The 20393-nt window shown below is 58.8% G+C and overlaps 7 protein-coding genes across 7 annotated transcripts; 5 read left to right on the top strand and 2 right to left on the bottom strand.

Annotated features, from left to right (window-relative positions):
* Nucleotides 1-78: 78 nt before the first annotated feature.
* Nucleotides 79-5147, top strand: GGTG_07589 (RNA-dependent RNA polymerase). Its single transcript, XM_009225413.1, has 3 exons — nucleotides 79-1310; nucleotides 1425-3877; nucleotides 3948-5147. Exons 1-3 carry the CDS (start codon nucleotides 771-773, stop codon nucleotides 4816-4818), a joined length of 3864 nt encoding a protein of 1287 aa, XP_009223677.1. The 5' UTR covers nucleotides 79-770; the 3' UTR covers nucleotides 4819-5147.
* Nucleotides 5041-6510, bottom strand: GGTG_07588 (hypothetical protein). The gene has a single exon (XM_009225412.1). It carries the CDS (start codon nucleotides 6482-6484, stop codon nucleotides 5255-5257), a length of 1230 nt encoding a protein of 409 aa, XP_009223676.1. The 5' UTR covers nucleotides 6485-6510; the 3' UTR covers nucleotides 5041-5254.
* Nucleotides 6511-7247: 737 nt separating this feature from the next.
* On the top strand, nucleotides 7248-8515 carry GGTG_07587 (hypothetical protein). Its single transcript, XM_009225411.1, has 2 exons — nucleotides 7248-7781; nucleotides 7884-8515. Exons 1-2 carry the CDS (start codon nucleotides 7403-7405, stop codon nucleotides 8051-8053), a joined length of 549 nt encoding a protein of 182 aa, XP_009223675.1. The 5' UTR covers nucleotides 7248-7402; the 3' UTR covers nucleotides 8054-8515.
* A 586-nt stretch (nucleotides 8516-9101) lies between these two features.
* Nucleotides 9102-10071, top strand: GGTG_07586 (hypothetical protein; the record flags this gene model as incomplete). The annotated part of the gene is made up of 2 exons (XM_009225410.1): nucleotides 9102-9946; nucleotides 10041-10071. Exons 1-2 carry the CDS (start codon nucleotides 9378-9380, stop codon nucleotides 10069-10071), a joined length of 600 nt encoding a protein of 199 aa, XP_009223674.1. The 5' UTR covers nucleotides 9102-9377.
* A 1148-nt stretch (nucleotides 10072-11219) lies between these two features.
* On the bottom strand, nucleotides 11220-13041 carry GGTG_07585 (hypothetical protein; the record flags this gene model as incomplete). Its single annotated transcript, XM_009225409.1, has 5 exons — nucleotides 11220-11471; nucleotides 11666-11682; nucleotides 11765-11865; nucleotides 12092-12756; nucleotides 12820-13041. The coding sequence occupies 5 exons, from the start codon at nucleotides 13039-13041 to the stop codon at nucleotides 11220-11222; spliced, it is 1257 nt and encodes a 418-aa protein (XP_009223673.1).
* A 516-nt stretch (nucleotides 13042-13557) lies between these two features.
* Nucleotides 13558-14364, top strand: GGTG_07584 (hypothetical protein; the record flags this gene model as incomplete). The annotated part of the gene is made up of 1 exon (XM_009225408.1): nucleotides 13558-14364. The coding sequence occupies one exon, from the start codon at nucleotides 13558-13560 to the stop codon at nucleotides 14362-14364; it is 807 nt and encodes a 268-aa protein (XP_009223672.1).
* Nucleotides 14365-15091: 727 nt separating this feature from the next.
* On the top strand, nucleotides 15092-20067 carry GGTG_07583 (hypothetical protein). The gene is made up of 5 exons (XM_009225407.1): nucleotides 15092-15206; nucleotides 15261-15367; nucleotides 15443-15664; nucleotides 15741-16196; nucleotides 16283-20067. Exons 1-5 carry the CDS (start codon nucleotides 15159-15161, stop codon nucleotides 17421-17423), a joined length of 1974 nt encoding a protein of 657 aa, XP_009223671.1. The 5' UTR covers nucleotides 15092-15158; the 3' UTR covers nucleotides 17424-20067.
* The last annotated feature ends 326 nt before the right edge of the window (nucleotides 20068-20393 follow it).

The raw sequence follows: 20393 nt of genomic DNA, 5'->3' as shown, positions 1-20393 counted from the left end.
CTTTGGATCCCACCACCAGCGCCATTCGCCGGAGCCGCTTGGGGGGGGACTGGGGTGCTCGCGCGATAGAGAACATCAACCGCCTAGCGCTTCCATTTGAGCTTCCCGTCATCCAAGCAACGAATCTCAGCCGCCCAAGGTTGGGCTCCTCCAGTTGGAGCCTTCATCCAGAGTATTGGAAGCGCTTTCCGGCAGGTAGAGGGCACGAAGGTATGCGCGTTTGCGATAGCCTTGATCCGCTCCAGTCTCTGTGCCCCTCACTTCTCGTCACGAAGCGAACATGCGCTTCCCCGCAGTCGTCACCCGAAGCTCTGTCGCCTAATTTTAACCCGGGAGCTCGATTGGCCTCCACCACACCTCTGGAGGGCCCCGTCGCTTCTTGGGGCGTTGTGCGCCTGTAGCATCCCGCCTCGCGCTCCTTGCCTGCCTCCGGTTTCTTCCCTGGTCCGCGCCGTCCTGGGGCCATCTCTTTTGTCTTTTAATCCCTGCGGGAAGGCCCTCTTCCACCCTCCGTTTCCGCATGGGCTTCTAGGATTAACTCCTACTGTATCACTCGCCCCTGTCTTAGGATCTTCGTGGCCTACCCTCAGTTGTGTTGTCTTTTATACAACTGTCCCGTCTCTAACGCCCCAAGCCTCGGTTCCGTTTGTCCTACCGCGAGTCCAACCCCAAAATCTTCTCCCGGAGAGTCAGCCGGAATCTAATATCCATAGGCGTGCCGATTGACATCTGCTAAAACCCAGGTCCCTCTGTTTGGTCAGGTTTCCAGAATGGAGGTCTTCATGCACGGTCTGCCAGACCACCAACTCTCATCCCGGACCGTCGAGGTGCAGTTGATGCAATACATGAAGCCGCTTGGTATCCACCGGGAGGACTTCACCTGCGAAAAAAGTCCATCGAGGCGCATCGCCCACGTCACCTTTTGGCGCCGCAGCGACGCCGAAAAGTTCCTCCTCCGGCACAGCGAGATCGACCCCACAACGGGCAAGCCACCGACGCAGCCCTTTGTCCCGCCTGGTAACAGCCGCCGCACCAAGGGCCCCTCCCGTCACCAGGGGCCGAGGCTGAAAGCAAGACTGCACATTCTCGGAGCTCCAGTCTGGTGCAGGGCGAGTGATAGAGCTGTCGACGAAATTACTCTCCGCGGAATCACGCACGATGCCGAGACCGCAAGGCTTGCAGAGAAGGAGCGCGCGGCAAATGGTGCCAATGATCATAGGGATCAGTCTGTCGATTTCAATATGCGCAGCTTCAGCTGCGGCCATTATGCCTACGTTGAGAGAGACCTGACATTCTTCCCAGAACAAGAGGTTAGTCATGTGGTCGCGGCCCCCTCGTCGCACTGGTTCAGTGTGGAATGCGGCCGTCTCCGTCGTGCTCGCTCCAGCAAATGTTTCAATGCTAACCCAGACTTTCCGTGATAGTGGCCGCAGCAGGGCAGTGCCAGATTCACCAAGCTCAACCTGACGGTGACCTTGAATGATGGGGTCCATATGCGAATCCCACTCAGTTCGATTCACGAGATTGTCTGGTCTCCGAGCGGACTCCTGACTTTAACTCTCGTCGATGTGCCGTACTTCTTCACTCGAGAGTGTACTATCGTCGAAGCGTTGGCTCGGCTTAAACTTTCCGGCAGTCGAAACCAACAGGACAAGATCAACAGGATGATTGCCCTAGACGAAGCGCACGCAAAGATCGTCGGGATCTGCTTGATCTACCAGTTCCATGTTGTGGACCACGGCCTGCAGCAAAAGATTTCCAAGCTCGAGCGACGGAACTTTACGACTGTCACGCGGTACAACCTGCTAACATCAAGGCAGCCCCACCCAACATTGGGGGACTTCCAGTTCCAATACGAGCTATTCAGGCAGGACTTGGACAGTGCGACGACGGATCGCAGCGTCTCGTTCGACGTTCTATTTGTCCTCCAGGCGCTCCTGTTCAACGCCTACATGCACCCTTGCCTTCTCCGAGAAATTCTGTGCGACTTGCGCCGTCGCCACAAGGCTGACACGCTCGCTGGCAGGAAACCCATATCCGCCGCTGCGGTGAAGGCCCTGATGGAGAGCACTGACTTCCCGGCTCCCTACGGAGACCCCAGTCACTTCGAGCTGGCTTCCATCATGGAATGGGTCTCAGAGAAACATGTTGAGATGGAGAGCGGATATGCCTTGCGCTTTGGTGAGGTTCAAAGCCCCAACCTCACCAACATATTTCGCGCTGTCGTCACCCCCACGAGGATCACCCTGCACGGGCCCGAGGTCGAAACCAAGAACCGTGTTCTTCGCAAGCACCCCGGACACCAGGACTACTTTCTACGAGTTCAGTTCTGCGACGAAGGCAGTCGAGATCTGAGATTTGAGACAGGGGTTTCTGTGGAGAGGGTCTACCAGCGGTTCAAGGATGTATTACTAAGTGGCATCCGACTCCCTGGAAGGATCTACAACTTCCTTGGCTTCTCCCATTCCTCACTGCGGACCAGTTCTGTCTGGTTCTGTGCAGCGTTCCGCGACAAGGAAACCGGCAAACTTGTCAATCACAAGAGTATCATCGAGGGCTTGGGGGAATTCGGGCACATCAGGTGCCCTGCCAAGCTTGCAGCCAGGATTGGCCAGGCCTTCTCCGAAACGCCCTCGGTTGTTCCTCTCAGCGGCTACAGCGACATCCTCATCAAACACGTCCCCGATATCTACAGTGCTGATGGACGCAGGTGCTTCAGCGACGGCGTCGGCTCTGTCTCGGAGGAGATGATGCGTATCATCTGGGCTCATGTACCCATGAAGAAGAACGCCCCAACCTGCTTCCAGATCAGACACGCAGGATGTAAGGGCATGCTGGCGCTTGATACCACTCTCTCTGGCAAAATCATATACTTCAGGGACTCCATGAAGAAGTTTGACAGCATCGACCAGGAGGACCTGGAGATCTGCGATACCGGTTCCAAGGCCATTCCGTTGGTGCTCAACCGCCAGATGATCAAAATTCTCGAGGACATGGGAGCGGATCACAAGTGGTTTCTGAAGCTTCAAAGCTACCGCCTGAAAGAGCTGCAGGCCGTCACTGCGAATGCCTACAACGTTCAGACCTTCCTGCACACTGCGAACGTCGGCCAGCCCATCAGCCTCGGCAAGTTCATCTACTGGGCTCACCTCAACGGCATGGACTACAAGAAGGACCCTTTCCTTCGTGGTGTCGTGGAGGCTCTGGTTCTTCAAGAGCTTCGCCTGCTCAAGCACAAGGCGCGCATTCCCGTGTCGAAAGGAAAGACCCTTTTCGGCCTCATCGACGAGACTGGACTGCTCCGCGAGGGCCAGGTCTATGTCACTTTCGCATCCGAGAAAATTCCCGGCTTCCAAAAGCCACCGCGCCATAGTCAGTCGGTTATTGTCACGCGATCCCCGGCGCTTCACCCGGGAGACATCCAAATCGTGACGAACATCATTCCGCCCCCTGATCATCCGCTTGCCGCGCATCGGAACAGCATTTTCTTCAGCCGACATGGTTCTAGGGATCTCCCTAGCATGCTCAGCGGAGGCGACCTAGATGGCGATATCTACAACATCATTTGGGACAAGGAAGTCCTTCCCAAGCAGAGGTTCCACCCTGCAGACTACTCCAACGCTCCTCCTCAGGACATTGGACGACCTGTAGAGCGCGAGGATATTGTACAGCACTTTGTGGATTTCATGAAGAACGACAACCTTGGAGCCATCGCAACTCGGCATATGATCTTGGCAGACCAGATGGTGGAAGGAACACTGCACCCAGACTGCCAGAAACTTGCCGAGCTTCACTCTACTGCCGTTGACTTCTCCAAGACTGGCATCCCAGTGGATATGAAGGAGCTTCCACGGACAAACAGATTCCGCCCAGACTTGTGAGTGATTGCCCGAGACTGCTTTTTTGTCTCCCGAACCTCGACTGATCCAATGTTTACGTTGCCACAGTCTCTCTCCTGGCCCCATTGCCAATCTTCACGATAAGGACGAGATTCTCATGGAGCAGTACCGCGCTCCAGACCCTGAAGAGGAGCTTGAGCACGGTGAGCCGCCGCGCTTTAAATACTACAAGTCGGGGAAGATTCTGGGGAAGCTGTATCGTGAAGTGGATGAGGAGAAGATCTGGCGAAATGATGTCCATCGGCGTGTCGCTGCGAGCGGCCCGTCTTTCTGGGAAACATTCTTGAACCTGATCTTGGACAGGGCCGCGGCGGTCGGTGCCATGAGCTGGCCGGTGCGTGTGGATGAAGCCAGGCGTATCAAGGGCGCATACGACGACGCCATCTACGGCCACATGTGCAAGTTCTCAGACCATCCTGTTCAGCCAATCTCGGAACTCGAGGTCTTTATCGGACACATCCACAACAAGACCGGGCCGCAAACGCACCGCCAGCGCGACTCCAGCCACAAGCTGCGCGATGCTTTTGATCGCACGGCGGCTTATTTCACGAAACAAATGCGCCGAGGAAGTGCCAGCCTGGCTCCTGACCAAGATGGAGACGATGACGACGAGCCAGCCCCACTCACTGGGTATTTGCTGGAGCTCGGTCCTACGGCTGCGCTGGATTTGTGTCTGGCCTGCGTTTGTGTCAGCTCTTTGCACGACTGCCCTTTCCTGGCAGATCTCGTGCCCGGCGCGAAGCCTACCCCACGGCGCAAACGTGGTGACAGCAATGATGATGGCGGGTTGAAGAGCTTCCGTGTCGTGGCGGCTACGGCGCTTATGAAGGAGCTCAGGATTCTGGAGGCGACTCTGATGGGCATCGGAGAGGATGGGAGTGTAAGGGGAGGCGGCGGCTTCGTGGGCGTCTCTGGCTGATACTCCTTAGGCTTGGTGCAGCGCCCCGTGGGCGCATTTTTGGCTGCACCCAAATATCTTTCATTTTGTCATGCTATACTTGTACAACCATGTACATGTTAGCTGTTACTTTGGGGTCTTTCTGGGGATGGAATATTGCCGCCATGGAGCTTCGGTGTCGTGGGTGACGGAACCTCGCGGCTTCTGAGCTCTTCTTTTTACTTGGGATGATCTGGTGCGCGCACTGTGGCGAAGTCAAGCCTGACGATTTCCGCTGTGTCATGTTGGCGAGCAGAGTATAATTCAATGATGAAAGTTCTGTATCCTGTTCAAATATGTGTAAACTGTTGCGAGAACGGCAGGTCAGTAAACCTGAGATGGCTGAAGGCAAAGGGATTTTTTTTGGGAGCTTATTAGACGAATATCCTTTTCGCAGTCCATGCGCCATTGTGGAGCCTCACCAAGCACTATCCAAGACGCTGTCGTAAACGGTCGAGTACTGCCACCCCGGCGCCAGGGCGAAGAATATGCCCAGGACCCAGACGTATCCCAACATGCGCCGCCAGGCGGGGACTGGGGCGCCCCGCCGCCGGCCGCCGGCGCCTGAGAAGAAGAACCGTCCGGCCACTGTCTCCAGCAAGCACAGCGCCCAGTTGAGCAGGAAGAAGCGGGCCTGCTCGAACGCGTGGCTCCGTCCGGTCAGCACCCAGCCCGTGGCGGCGTGGCAGAGGCTGGACGAGAAGAAGATCCAGCCCGCGGCCAGCATCTTGTCCGCCATGGCGACCACGCCGCTGCCGCAGCCGGCCAGGCGCGAAAACGGCGGCGTGTAGGCCGCCAGCGTCTCGACGTGCAGGCGGTGCCAGAAGACGCCCCAGAAGCGGCGGAGCGTGTAGGCCTCTTGCGGGGCGCCGTACAGCGGCGACGACGACGCGCGGGCCGCCCACTCGTCGGGGCTTTCGGCGCGCAGGACGGCGACGTGCAGGACGGCGAGGGCCTCGCGCAGGGTGCAGAGGGCGAGGTGGGTGGCGCGGATCCAGTTCACGGCCGTGACGGCGCGCAGGCACAGCTCGCGCGCGTTGAGGGCGTCGGAGGGCGGGAGGAGGGCGCGCTTCGGAGGGGCGAAGTCGTCGAGGGTGAGGTTTAGGCCGAGGGTGGCGGTGTTGATGAGGTGGGAGGTGAGCTGATCGAGGGCATAGAAGGTTAGGAGGCGGTTGAGGGTGTGGGCGACGAAGATGGGGATGGAGTTTGGGTTGTTGGTAGGTTTGGTGGTGGTGGTGGTGGTGGTGGTGGTGGTCTTTTCGGCTGGATGGCCTGCCGCGCCCTCATTTGTCGGCGTCGGCTTGTCAGTGATGAGGGTCGTCCAAAAAACAAACATATGCCGGAGCTTCTGCGTGTCGAACAGTGTGCTTGTCGACTCGACCACGAACCCCTTCCAGAAGAGCAGGGTAAAGGTGCGCAGAAAGACGGCGATAGAGAGCATGACCAGGATAAAGGTCGGGGCCGAGTCCCGGTCTGGCTGTTGGCCCCTGATGTAGCCGGCAGCGGCGGTTCCGAGGATGCTCAGGGAGCCTAGGACGAGGCGGACATGGTCACCCGGCCGCCGGTGTGCTGCGAGATAGAAGCAACCAAATGCGGCGAGGAAGCATGTTGGCGCGGGGGACGCTATTGTGTGGTAGAGGGTGTCCATTGGAGTGGGCGAGTGGGTTATTTTCTTGGTGTGATAATTACATGCAGCATCAGGATTGACGGAAGAAGGAGCGGCGTCGATTGCATATATGCCAGCGATGCATCGCTCCGCCGTAGTTTTGTCCTTCTGTCCCTTTGTAATCTCGTCAAATTTGGGGGCGACATCTTTCCAAATATCCGTTGGCATTTGCAGTGGGTGCTTCCGACTAGATGGACTTACTGGGAGCTGGAATCAATCGGTGGTCCACTGCAGGAACACGCTGCTTACTGTCGCGTGGGGAACGCCACCGGATTGCAGGACTGAGGGCTGCCGGCCCCACCATTTCATGCAGGGCCTTCCTCCAAGCCAGGGCAAGGTAATCCTTCTCGTCACGTGCCACCCGTGACTTGGTTGCCCACTGCCCCGCCCAAGCCTCCATGACGGGTTGAATGATGTGCCCTTTTTGGGAACCGCGCGGTGATACGAGGGCGGCTCCGCGTCATCAATTGGCCTTTCTGACAGGGTGCACTTAGTGTACCACATGGTAGTCTACTGCATCGGCGGGGTGGGAACGACCCATGCATAAAGAGTTTGGTGGTTCGTTCGCGAGGTGGTGGTGCAGCGTGTAATCGATCGCCGAGCACGATTGTGCCAGAATTAAGCTTAACACCACCACGTCCCGACCTAACCGGGGATTACTGTAACAGAACCAGACGGAGCAAGACGCTCGCCTCGAGACCAAGACATTTAAACCCACGGAATCTACCATGTTTGGCATCATGAAGTTTTGTATATCCCACAACCAGCATCACCCATCAACTCCATCGACCAGCTCCATCATCTTTCAACCCATTTTGTTACCCTCCCCCTGCCCCTCTTACGAACCCCAATCCCTGCCCCTGCCCCACCCCAACCCAACCCAACCCTAAACCACCCAAAATGCCCTTCATCCCCGCCATCGTCGCCGGCGTCGCCACCGTCGCGGGCGCCGCTGCTCGCATCGCGCCCACCGTCATCCGGGCCGTCGGCGCCGCCGGCCGCGTGGGCGGCAAGGTGGCCGACATCGCCAACCAGGCCCAGAACCAGCGCAGGGGCGAGGGCGGCGGCAGCGTCGGCGACTCGATGCACCTGACGCACGACGACATCGTCGGCACGGCCGGCGTGCCCGCCCTCGAGGCCCGCCTCGAGGACTCGGATAGGCGCGAGCAGCGCCGCAACCTCGTCGGCCTGTGCGGCGTGCCGCAGTACAACTTTGACATGTGCAAGGACCAGCTCGCAAAGGGCAAGCAGGTCATGAGCTCCATCCCGAGCAAGGGTGGTAAGTTTTTTTTTTTTTGTTTCTCCCTGCCGTTGATTCTTTCCAGTATCCAGTAATACTATGCACCCCGTCCATCTACTAACAAATCCGTGTCCGCCGCAGTGGCCAAGTTCGTCAACATCCCCCCGGCCTGCATGAACCTCGCCGTCGTGCTCAGCGGCTCCTGCACGGGTGAGGGCACCAGCCCGGTGCCGTGTGGGTCAGACTGCATGCAGTACACGGGGCTCAACGACCAGCAGATGATGTTCCTCTCCAAGGCCCTCCAAGGCTGATTGGTTTTCTCTCCCTTTACGACATGGAGCTCGGCAAGTCCTTTTTCCGCATCGTCTCTCCTTTTCCTTTTGATACCCAATACCTATTAGGACTCACCTTCACAGCATCTAGAACAGTGGTCTCGAGACTTTGTTACGCATCCAGCAAACCGGAAAAAAGGCGTTAGGTGGCATGGGCGGGTTTTTATTCTCTGATTTTTTCTTAGCGCGGCGTTTGGCAAATCGGTACCTTTACTCTGCCTTTGTTTTAGTCAGGCGTTTGGCGATAGTTCTTCTCTTCCATCCATCCCTCACTTTTGGCTTCGGCGTTAGGATCATGGTTCTTTATTCTTGCTTCATACACCCTTTCAGAAAGACACTGCAAATTACACGTGTGTTGAAGCACTGGTACCAACTCCACATTTGAAACATTCGAGCCCCGAATTCCATAGCATTTGCGTGTGGGGTCTTGGCTATATTCCCACTCTCTTACTCGCTCCAGATTACGGGCACTGACGTTTACCGGCTGCTCCATATCGTCAGGCGCCGCTTTCGTAGGGCGGCGCGTGGGTGAAGGACCCCGTTGTGGGGCCATCCGTATTGACGTGCCCATACGCCAGACGGGTCGGTAGGGCGAGCGTATCTCCACTCCACCTTTATGGTTCTGTGTTTACACTAGTGTTTATGCCATAGGCCATAGCCGGTGTCAGGTCGGGCCCACACAGAAGCGATGGATGCATGCGACATCGCAATTACCTCCGGCGGGGCTTAACAGACGGGCGGAGAAGGCTTTCACGGTCCTCCAGGGGCTGGCGAGATTCTCGGTGTCCGAGACGAGGGTGAGGGAGCAGATTTGGTGTTCGGGGCGCGTGGGGCGTGGAGAAGATACAGCCGACTTTGATGAGGAAGACATGTCATGAAAGTTCGGCTCGCTGGAACTCGAATGACGACGACAGCACAAGCGAGCAACCTTCGCAGCATGTGTCTTGTGTACGGATCGCTTGTTCCTATCCCGACAGGGGTCCCCATGGACGTCGAGTTGGGAGGCGTGTGATTTCCTTGGTTATATCGGGACGGAGTCAAGATTTCGTTTCAAGCGGCGTCGCACTACTTTCGGTGCCCCCTGTCAGTGTTTTTGAGCCGGCCGTCAGCCCTGTGCGAGGTATCAATATAAAAACACGTCTTGCCCGCTGTCCTTAAACCACTTGCCTTTTCCTTCCTTCTCACTACGCATTCCGATCCGAATATCTCCTACTGTTTTTCCTTATCTCCTTTCCTTTGTATTTCCTTATCTCTCATCGCAATCAGTTTCTCCGTCTCATCCAGACCAAGGCCACCACCCAAAATGCATGTCACCAAGATTGTCCAGGCTGCCGCCCTCCTCACCGCCGGCGCCCGGGCTTCCTCCGCCCCCGCCTCCCAAGACAGCAGCCTCGAGGCCCGTGGGGTTGCAGCCGACATGTTCAAATTTAACTGGCATGTCCCCAAGGTCCCAACCTGGAAGGAGCTCCAGGAGCCGACCCCCCGCAACAAAAAAATCAAGGAGTCCCAGGACAAGCAGGTCGCCGCCGCCGCCGCCGCCAAAGCCGCCGCCGCCGAGGGCAAGAAGGCAACCCGCCGCTCAGTGGACCGCAGCCTCGAGGCCCGTGGGGTTGCAGCCGACATGTTCAAATTCAACTGGCATATTCCCAAGGTCCCAACCTGGAAGGAGCTCCAGGAGCCGACCCCTCGCAACAAAAAAATCAAGGAGTCCCAGGACAAGCAGGTCGCCGCCGCCAAAGCCAAAGCCGCCGCCGCCGCCGAGGGCACGAAGGCCACCGAGGAAAAGAAGCCCACCCGCCGCTCCATCGAAAGCGACGAGGAGTCCAAGCAAGAGGAGGGCGTCGAGGTCAAGCGCGGGGTGGCCTGGTCCGCGTGAGAGGGGCCCTCTCCACGTGGGATTTTCCTTCCTCCTGCGACCGCAGGATTTGTATGTCTGGTGTTCTGTTAGATCCATTTATCCGTCCAGGGGAACGCAGCGGCGCGAGCCTGGTATCTGAGCTAGTTGTAATTGTTGTGGCAGCTTGGAGCCTGAGATTCTGACAGAATAAAAGACCTTGGTCAAACCTTTGTGCCGAATTCATGGTGGGAAGCCCAGTGCTGCTTTAGTATCGCCTGACACCAACCAGTTGGTCTGGAGCACACTCTTTTCTTCCCCCTCTCTGCCTGCCTGGTGAGCATGTGCATGGGTAAGCCCAAGCAGTCATGGCGCGGTTGTTTTTATGGACTATACACCGTCCCGGAAATGTACTTGGGTGGCAAAGGACCAGCAGCTTGGGTTCGGGCCCAGGTCTAATCGGGATTGAGCTCCAGTGGAAGCAGCCGAGGCTGTGGTTAGATCCCCGTCTGGATTCTGCCTGTCCCGCCGTGCGCAGGAAGCCCGGCCGCGCGGAAGACAAGATAGCCCCGAGATATGACCCGCCCACCGCAAGCGGCGGCGCTCTCACAGCCGGTACATCGCAACGCCAGGATCCCAGTTGAGTCGCCTCCGACAGGAGGTCTTGCTGTGGTACCAAAAGCATGAGGAACAAGAGCTGGCAGCCCGGAGCTCGGAAATCTCCAGGCTGTAAAGGGTGTCGAGGTCTGGGTTTTCCTGTTAACTTCGCTTGACAACGGGCCTCCCACTGGGCGCGGGGCGCGGGATTGGAGGATGTTGTTGACCATGTCGATCGTCCAGCAAATGTTCGCCCGGGGCGGTGCTGCTCAGGACCTTGCCGCGCCAGGGCCTGGTACCCGTAGGACGACTGCATGGCCAAGGCCACGGTCTACTCGACCCTCCTCGGCCTGCCGGTGGCGGCGTTGAGGCGGCCGAATATCTGGGTCCATGATGGACACGCTCCAGCCCGCCTGCAGCAGGACGCGGCCGCTGCAGGCGTGGTGAAAGCTGATGCCGTAGGACACCATGGCCGTCGACGCGACGAGGCCATCGATGCTGGGAGGTCTAACAGCTGGACCTGAGCTTTATGAGCTCCCGCACCGCCTCCATCTGCGTCGTCGTCACGCCCCCTCCCCGAACGCGTCCCGGGCCGGAGTCAGGACTGAATAGGCCGCGGCGGAGCAAAACTCGGCGGCTGTGGCGGTGGAAAGTTGTCGCCCAGCTCCTCGGTGCAACCCGAGGCGGGAACAGGAACAGGACGTACATGTTGAATCAGGGCTGCCGCTGCATGTGCCGTAGCAGCTCGAGGCCGACGGCGTCCATGAGCTTCGTCGCTGGCGCGCAGGCTTTTGTGGCTCCGGCGCGGGCGCATTCCGGATCTCGTCGTGCGCCGAGGGCCCGACGAAGCGTCGCACGATCTAGTTGACGCTGCGATGGTAGTGTTGGTCTCGGCGGACGACGCGGTTCGAGCTCCTCGATGCTGGGGCCGTCGGACGTGCCGTTGCGGATAAAGGTCTGAGATCCCTGGTAAAACTATTATGAGCTGCCTCGTTGAAGCTCCCAAGTTTGCAACTTTATACCTCCCATCCGCCCTCGCCAATACACTTCGCTCATCTAAGTACCAGACTCCAATGGCCAGGCCATATAACACGATTTCGGGTGCGCCGCTTATTTAATAGGCAATATGGTTTACCTGAAACAGAGCTTTGTGCTTTTACAGCACTGCCAATATTTGCTGCGGTTTTCGTCTGTCATAGCTTTACATTCGTTTACTGTACAGGAGGAGGTACCGCATAAGAAGGAGGAACAATACCTACGTATGGGGGCAGAAATGTTGGACCGGGAATGGTGGGGTTGAATGCGGGAAATGACGCGGCGTTGCTGGTAGTTCTTGCTGAGAGCGTTGGCGGCGAGCTGACTGGAAACGGCTTTGCAGTCATGGGGTAGAGGGGGAGCACATCTCGATTTATTTGACCTTTTCGGCCTACAGGCCGCAAGGAATAGCCTCTCCTCTAACTATCTAGTGCTGGAAACCCCAACCCTCCGGTTTGATGGCCGCTTGATGAGGTGGTGAAAATAGATCCCGTCGAGCCGCGGCTCGGCTTCAGATATTCGGTGGGCCGGCGACTTGGTTCTCGAGGAACCGGCGGTAGAGGGAACGGTATGACTCCGGATACTGGGCAAAAGCCCACCTGCCAGGGTCCTGCTGCATCATGTCCCCGAGCCTGGCATCCTTCAGGTACAAAGGGGCCTTTCCCTTTCTATCCTGCCCGTACATGAGGCAGCCCTTGGCGATGAGGCGATGCTGGAGCTCGCGGAGCTCCTCCAGACGCAAAGTCGGGCAGACCCTTCCGTCATTCCTGGCAACCTGCTGCTCAAATGTGACTTGGCCTTGGTTGGCGCCTTGCGGGGCGCCCTTCTGCCACCAGGCGGTGACGCCGGCCAAGATCCGCTTCGCAGGGTCATCGATCTCCGGGCGGTTCCAGAGATAGGGCGTGGCGGGTGTGGCGGGCGTGGCCGTGCTATGGACCTCGAGGATCATGCCGCAGACGGCCTCGACGTCGTCGGCAGTCTTGAGGTGCTCGGGCAGGCGGACGGGGACGGCCTGGAGGGCAGTGACAATCATGGCCATGTGCTCGGGCATGAGGACGCTGATGTCTTGGATTGCAATGGCGATCTCGGGGTCATTTTCAATGATGCGCCGGACCATTACCTGCATTTCTTGCTGCGATAAGATGTGCTGAGAACTGCCAGGCGTGGCCGGGAGAGGCGTTATGGCCTGGTCTGCCTCGCTCATCGGCTGAGAGCCCTGCATACATTTGGTTAGTTTGAACAAGTAGGAAGCAAGTTCCAGCAGAGAGATGATACGTACCATCTGAGCATCCATCTCGCCCTTGGCTTTCATCTTGATACCGGCTTCCTTTCCGGCCTTGTCCTCCAGCTCGCTGTCATCTTCTGGCTCGCTTTCGAACCGCTTCTGCTTGCTGATCTTCATAATCTTGCCAGCTCTGGTCTTCTTGGCGACCTTCATCTTCTTGCTGGCGTTTGTCTTTTTGTCGGCTTTCATCTTCTTGTCAACAATCGTGTTGGGCATCGCTTTCCGACCAAAGTGCCTGGAGAACTGAGCAACGACTACGACCGTGAAAAAAGAGGGAGAATGGAAACAGATGAAGCGCTGATGTTGTATGACAATGGGCCTGGGCGATGACTGGAAAAGGCGGCTGAGGAAAAAAAGGGTGGAAAGGAAAAAAGAAAATTGACCGAGATCGGGGAGGAGGGGAGCATGTGGAAGAGCGTAGAAGGCAGGAAAAGTTTCTGCCCCTCCGTATCAAACCGCCCGGCCTTGAGGATGGGGAAGGCACGCTTGAGCAGGTGGTCTTTTACGGACGGGAGCCAAACCATACCTCTTTCGGTAACGGGAAAAATATGCTAGCTAACAGTTCAAAAGCAATATTTATTACGAAAGCCAGTAGATAAAAGAAAGTAGGTATCAAATTCCACGCTAACATCGAGAAGGAAGCCTAAATTGTACGTATATTCCTTTTCTGGAAACCTAATTTTTAATTGTTCTCGCTAACCGGCATGTTAGACACCCGCGAGCACGCTCAACATGTCGGCCTCTCAACCGGCGTACGAAACAGACGAGGCAATAATGCCCATGGTGCCTCTCCCGGGCTCGCTTGCCAGTCCTGATCGCCTCTCAACTGAGGAAGCGCGGGCAATGGTCGAGCGCGCCATCGAGCGCAACCCCGAACTCGCCGCTGCCGCCCAAGTCTTCCCCAAGTGCCTGCCCACGCAGCACCACATTATCTCTGCCCTCCGAGCCATCCCCGATCGCCTGCCCAAGTACCTCGAGACTGCCGAGGACGTCGCCGCCATCTGTGACAAGATCACCGAGGCATTCGGTCCAGAGCCCGACTGTATCAGGAAGAGGGCTGAGGACATCTTGCACGACATCACCACCTGGTGGCATCACGGCGCTCCGCGAAATGGCAGTTACGATGAAATTAACTACAAGCGGCAAGAAATCAGGAATCATGGAAGAGACTGCCCGACTTTGCATCCGGAGGAGGTCCTCGAGCTTCAGCATCTCACCCTAGCGACGGATTGCATCAAGTCCCCGCACAACACCAAGCAACCGACACGGAAGAAGTGTCCGCCCTTCCTGATGGCTGCCAGGATCCGCAATATCCTGAACCCCGTCCCCAAGCTGGGTCGGTTCATACACTACCCAGAGGAGTACCGCGTCCTCTACCGCGGCATCGTCGATAGCCGAGTTCCGCCCGAGCCCGTCCCGGTCGATGTCAGGGCGGGTTCAGCTGCAGGCAGGAAGCGCGGCCCCGCGGAGGCCCAAGACGCGCCCGCCAGCCGCAAGCGCCGCGGTCCTCGAGGCCGTGGTCGCGCCGCTGGGATTTGAGAGCTCTTGAGCCATCTCCCACAGGAAGCGCCATAGAGGGCCCCAAGGCCAAGTTTTTCCAAGGTTAGTCAGGCCCCAGCCAAAACCTGTCGTTGCGGACAAGTTCCGAGATCACACGCAAGACTATTGGGAGCTACCCGTGTTGGAGTTCCCAAGTTTTCAACTTGCTATGGAATCATTCCTTATATCTTCGCCAGTCCACTTTGCTAATATACGCTGCAGGTTCCAATGGCCATACCATATCCAATGGTTTCGGGCGCGCTGGGTACTTATTCAAAAGGCGATGTAGCTAGGTAGTTCAATGGAACTTTGTGCCTTTAAAGCACCGCCCAGGGATCTTTCCTGCCACTTGAGCGTGTTCCAGCCTCAGATTCACCCCCAAGACGATAGGACCGAGGCCAGCCAACTGGCACCTGCGCGTGGGTGAGGGCTTCTACGGCAACGCCAGGGACTCCCTGGCAGGGAGACTATTCATCAGATTAGACACATGGATATTGATGTGTCCTGCGCTGAGCAAGGCCATGATATGGCTGAGGGACAGCTAAGGTATCTTCTCCTCATATGGCTGACTTTTAATGTGATTATTTACTACAGGCGCATCATGCTCGAGAACTCAGTGGTAGTCGTGGTGGTGGTGATACGAAGCTCTTCGCTGCCTGAGGCATCAAATTCGGTCGTCATCACATCGCCCCCGCCTGCAACAGAAGCTGACGTGCGTCTCGCCGCACCATCTTCCCGACTACCCCAATAAGCTTGAGGCCCGGCCATCTCTCTCACGTTAAAGAGCCAGGAATATGTCGACCAGGCCAGTCAAGTCCTGCACCGAGTGCAAACAAGCCAAGGTGTGTACGTCGACTGTGCCCACGGTCGGCCACAGAAGCTGACGGTGGACGCAGCTGCGATGCGACTCCAAAGACAGGTTCCCAAGTTCCTGCTCCCGGTGCCATGCCCGACAGCTGCTGTGCACCGTGGACACTACATTCAAGAGAACGCCAGCCAGACGGTGCGTTGATGCTTTCCCTGTTTGCTTCCTGGGCAATGGCTGACGAATGAGACGGTGTACCTTGACGTCCGGCAGACGACTGCAAGCAATGAGCCAAGAGCTTCAGACTCTGCGCCGTCAGCACCAGAGCCATGACGCCGCCGACCTGGCATCTCAACCTAGATCAATCGCAGCCAAGACAGACGAGGCGGACTCGTGGGATGCCAGCCCAGATAGCCTCGTCCTGGATCCAGGAATGCTCGTTCTCGACGGCGGTGCCCAGCTTCCGGCCACCATAGCCATAGAAGCATTCACGGCGTGAGTACGGATTGAGGCGGGATTTCATGGCGAGCCGGACGGTGCAGCCTGCTGACGGCGCCTCTTGTCAAGACAGCTTCGTGAGCGTGTTCAGACCCCAGATGCCCATCCCGGGCTCCATATCTATGCGCTCAATGCACCGCTCGCAGCCGCTGCTCTTCTGGACCATCGTCCTGGTCGTCGCCACCCACTCTCCGAGCCCGGCGTTCGACGGCGTGCTCGAGCTGCTCCGGCGGCCCTACGAAGCCATGCTGCAGCGCCAAGTCCTCCAGTCACCGTTGCCGCTGCATGGAATCCAGGCCCTCCTGCTGCTCTGCCAGTGGCCCCTCCCGTGCGACAAGCAGTCCCAGGACCCCAGCTGGCTGTACTGCGGCCTCGCCGTCCACGGCGGCCGCTTCATGGGCCTCGACCGCCACCACCAAGAGCAGCAGGCGGCGGAGCCGCCACTCGCGAGCCTTGGCGTTTCTGCCGCCCATGCGCCTCGCGCCGTCCGCGTCAACACCTGGCTCGCCTGCTTTGCCGTCTCCGCATCGTATGTGCCTCTCTCTCTCCCTCTCTTCCTCCCTCTCTCCATCAGTTCGCGAACCATCTCGTGGCATGCTTCTGACAAGGCGAAAGACTCGCCATGCACTTGGGCCTGCCGCCACCTATCGACTCTGCTCTAGACCTTGCCGTTATCCATGCCGCCCTGCCATACGCCCCTGCGACCTTTGTCAGCCATGTTAAGATCCAGATGGCGGCGGTCAAGTTTCTGACACTGCTCAACCACGACATTGACAGCCCCGGCTTGTCGTCAATACTCGGCCACGCGGACTCTGAGCTCGAGGCGACCAAGAGGGAGGCGCAATCTCCCGCGATGGAAGCCGTCGATGCTGGTCTGGGGAGACTCCTCGAGTTGAACGTCCTGAGCGTCAAGATACACCTCTACGCCCTTGTACTCGCGAAACATCATCAAAACCTTACAGGCAGTTCTGCATACTCCATGATCCACGCAGTCCCGAGCAGGGCACTCGATGTCGCGATTCGGTTCATCGACCTCTCGACCTGGGATCTGCGCAACATGGGCTGCCCCGGGGACAGGCTGCCGGCTCAAGAGCATCACCTGCCGGACGCTGCTGCTCTGCGTGTCAAGCTGAAACGGCAGTGCCTGCCCAAGAACCATTTCCGGTGTCTCGCGCTGGCAACGGCAATCCTACTCAGATTCTTTCGCAAGCAGCAACAATCTTCAGACGGCAACAAGACAAATGAGCTCGGTGGCGACCTCGGGGTTTCGGTGGCGAACCGCATCGCCATGTCGCAGCGGTTCGTCAAGGCGTGCGCCGGACACGACTTGGACGAGTTTGGTCGGATGGCGACTGTCTTCGAGGCCCTAGCTACGCAGCAGCAACAGCAGCAGCAGCAGCAGCAGCAGACGGAAGGACAGGCATCCACAGGCGCCTCCAACTCGGATGCGATGACGAGCCCTCGGCTCCAAGTCACCCAGCGGATGGGGGTCTCGATCCTACTAGACTCGATAACCACATCACACCAGGTCCGTGGCAAGGCCGTCCACGTCCAGGACGAGGTGGCTTCTCTCGGCGAGACGGGACAGACCTTTAGCCAGGACACTGTCACGGCGCCGGCCCCCGACGACGGTTGGGGCCAGATGGTAGACTTTGACCCGATGTGGGGACTACCAAACGGCCCATTCTCGAGCATACTGGACATGGACCCGGCCTGGTTTGACATGGAAGACCTAAGAAACAGCCAGTACTTGTGATTGAGGGCTTTCATAACTCGATCGATCGGCTACAACCGCCTGGAAACATTAAATACTATCTGTGACTCGATAGAGACCGAACCCCAGATCACTTGACCAACACCGTTCCAAACCAGGCTACCCACCCATCACTGTGACCCGACAGCCCCGACAGCCACCGTCGGTATCTCAATATCCGCAAGCCCGAGGTGCTCTTGGGACCCGTGGACATCGTCCTCCATGAACCCGCCCGCCGCCGCGACGCTCTTTCCCCCGCCCGGGCGGCAGCGGCGCCGCGGGACGGTCACCTTGAAGGCCGCGGCGGCGTCCCAGAAGCCCATCCAGACGACATCGGTCTCGGCCACGCCCAGCGCCCCCGCGATCCTCTGCCTAGAGAGCACCCCGGAGTCCCGGACGCGGACGTAGTCGTCGCGGGAGGCGAAGATGGCGTCGAGCGTGATCTCGTAGGGCCCGGCGTTTTTGGACCGCAGGACCTGGCATAGGTCAAAGAGCGTCGTCTGTCGTGGCGACGACGACGGCGGCGGCGGCGGCGGGCAAGTTGAAGCAGCAGCCTGGGTAGCGTTGTTGGAAGAGGGACCGTCTCCGGAGCAGCCGCCGGACTGCGCGCTGCCGCCTCCGACGTCACGGCTGTGTGCTGCCACGCCGCGCGCGCCGGAATACGTCACTGCCTTTCGCGAGGGCTTCGGCGGGCCTGGGCCGAAAATGGCAACCTCTCCGCGGAAAAGAGGTGACTTTCCCTTTCCATCACCTTTCTCGTCCGCCAACGCGTGGCCACCGCCGCCGGCCATGGCTAGACGCTCTTCCCCAGGCTCCAGGTCCATGAGGTGGTAGAGCGAGAACTCGGCACAGGGACCCGCCTCGATCTCCATGAGGCCGCCGATGCCAAAGCCTAGGTTCCCCGACGTCGCCTTTTGTCCCGGATACGGAGCATGCTGTTATTGCACGCTCATTGGGATGATTAGTACTCTGTACCAGTCTCGCAGATCAAGGCCTTGTGCTCACGATCATGGCGATCCTCGCTTTCGAGACGATGCTGTTGGCCAGCTCCTGGGTCGGCGCCAGCGCCTCTGCAATGATGAAGACGGCACCGCGACTGCGGCTGCCAGTCATGAGCCCGCGGGTAGCAATGGTGGCGGCGGCGGCGGCAGCAGCAGCTTCACGCCCATAAGAGTGAAAGCCGAGCTCCCAGGCGTCTTCATTGAGGTCGGAATGCTGCGCGGCGACGTACGCTTTGACACGCGCCAGCACATCGTCCAAGATGGATATCAAAACGCCTGCGATGGGCGGAAGTGTGTGGGGGTCGCCATCAGCTTAGCACACCGAAACGGCCAGTAAAAGCGAGTAGACAACCTTGTCGAGAGAAAAACTCACGATCCTTGACGCTACCCATAGCGATAGCGCGGTATCCCACCACCCGCGCGGCCTCGAGCTTGACAGCGTAGCAGGGCCGCCCAGTACTATTACTGCCACCATCGCGGGACCGGACGAAGACGGCTCCGTCCACCCTCACCGCCCTCGCGCGCTCGCCTCCGTCTTCGCCAAGCCCCGACAACTGCCTGTACTTGGCCGCCCCCAGGCGGAGCTCGCCCCCGGGCCCGCGCAGGATGTCGGGGCGCGTGTTCTCGTACAGCGCGTGGGCGGCCACCGAGGCTGGGGTGCAGCGGGACCCGGGCGCCACGGGCATGACATCGAAGACGCCGTCGGGGTAGACGGTGGCCGTGGCGCCGGGACACTTGGGGGTGGCGCAGAGGCCGCCGCACTCCATTATCTTGCCCATGTGCAGGAAGCCGCCCATCACACGAGGGTCTATCTCGCCGTCGTCGCCGCTTCTCTTCTGGAGGAGCCGCAGCTGGTGGATGCACCAGGCGGCGTAGGGGGCAGGGTCGTACGCCCTGCCGCCGACGATGACGTCAAAGTCGGGATGTGCGCCCATGGCGTCGACAAAGGGCTCCGGCCCCATCTGGGCGACGATGCGCGGGCTGGCGTTGATGTCATCCGCTGTCGCGGGGGGCACGCAGGGCCCACACCCAACGAGGAGGCCTTGGTCGAGACGGCCCAAGACTGTCCTCTTGTCGATGCCGGCGAACAGCGAGATGGTCTTGAAGCGGTAGTTTCTAGGGAAGACCTTTCAGACACATCGCAATCAAATCACACTACCTGCGCAAAAGATGGGCGCTGAAACTCACTCGTTGCCGGCCTCGGAGCAGATCTCCCTGATGATCTCGCCCATCTCCCGCACGTGCTCGTCCGAGCCGTCGCCGCCGGCGGAAGCAAACAACAAGGGCACGTGGAACTCGTGGCACAGGCGGAGCAACCTCGATAGCTCCCGGACGTAGGCGGCGCGGGGCGACGTCATGGAGCCCATGGCCAGCTTCTGAGGCCCGCTGTCGGTCGAGCCCGAGTCCAGGATGAGGGCGGTCGGCACGCCGGTCAATGTCAGGCGCGCGAGCTCCTGCCGGGTCAGGTCCTCGTCGAAGCCATAGCCCATCATGCCTACGGGCGTGTGGATGTGGCAGAGCGGCTGCTGCTGTAAGGGGATAGCAACGTGAGCAGTCATTGTTACTCGCGAGTGGCTTGAAGGCTCCATGGGGGAACAAGAGCGACGGACGGATAGCGATAGATGATAGTACAAGAAAACGACGAGTTCCACAGTCAAGCGAACAACATTGGAGTCTTAAGTCGTCGTGATACCTGAGTCGAGCCTCGGCGGGTTCTGTTGGGCCTCATGAATCCCGCCGGGAATAGTCATCATGCTGCCGCCCCGAGGCCTGATGGAGCAACACCAAGGGGCAGAAGCCCTCGGGTCATCCCAAAAACCAGCGGCATCTTGGCTGCGTCGTCGGTCCGAATAGGTCCCCGTCGTTGCTACGGCCGAGCGGTTTTCGCATTGTTGAGCGGTTTTCGCATTATCGAGCGAAATCCGCACATCAACGTGATTGGCTGTCCAACCCGGCCCCTGCATCGCCCGGA

Source organism: Gaeumannomyces tritici (genome assembly GCF_000145635.1).
Source record: "Gaeumannomyces tritici R3-111a-1 unplaced genomic scaffold supercont2.4, whole genome shotgun sequence".
NCBI classification, from domain to species: domain Eukaryota; kingdom Fungi; phylum Ascomycota; class Sordariomycetes; order Magnaporthales; family Magnaporthaceae; genus Gaeumannomyces; species Gaeumannomyces tritici.
The sequence above is the reverse complement of the archived record's forward strand: the minus strand, read 5'-3'. Positions and strand labels throughout refer to the sequence as shown.

Excerpts from the sequence above, each read along its gene's own strand:
- GGTG_07588 (XM_009225412.1), bottom strand. The coding sequence starts at position 6,484 with ATGGACACCCTCTACCACACAATAGCGTCCCCCGCGCCAACATGCTTC.
- GGTG_07587 (XM_009225411.1), top strand. The coding sequence starts at position 7,403 with ATGCCCTTCATCCCCGCCATCGTCGCCGGCGTCGCCACCGTCGCGGGC. Across the intron at positions 7,782-7,883 it reads CTCCATCCCGAGCAAGGGTG|TGGCCAAGTTCGTCAACATC; the intron begins GTAAGTTTTTTT and ends TGTCCGCCGCAG.
- GGTG_07589 (XM_009225413.1), top strand. The coding sequence starts at position 771 with ATGGAGGTCTTCATGCACGGTCTGCCAGACCACCAACTCTCATCCCGG. Across the intron at positions 1,311-1,424 it reads CATTCTTCCCAGAACAAGAG|TGGCCGCAGCAGGGCAGTGC; the intron begins GTTAGTCATGTG and ends TTTCCGTGATAG. Across the intron at positions 3,878-3,947 it reads AACAGATTCCGCCCAGACTT|TCTCTCTCCTGGCCCCATTG; the intron begins GTGAGTGATTGC and ends ACGTTGCCACAG.
- GGTG_07583 (XM_009225407.1), top strand. The coding sequence starts at position 15,159 with ATGTCGACCAGGCCAGTCAAGTCCTGCACCGAGTGCAAACAAGCCAAG. Across the intron at positions 15,207-15,260 it reads CCGAGTGCAAACAAGCCAAG|CTGCGATGCGACTCCAAAGA; the intron begins GTGTGTACGTCG and ends CGGTGGACGCAG. Across the intron at positions 16,197-16,282 it reads TGCTTTGCCGTCTCCGCATC|ACTCGCCATGCACTTGGGCC; the intron begins GTATGTGCCTCT and ends ACAAGGCGAAAG.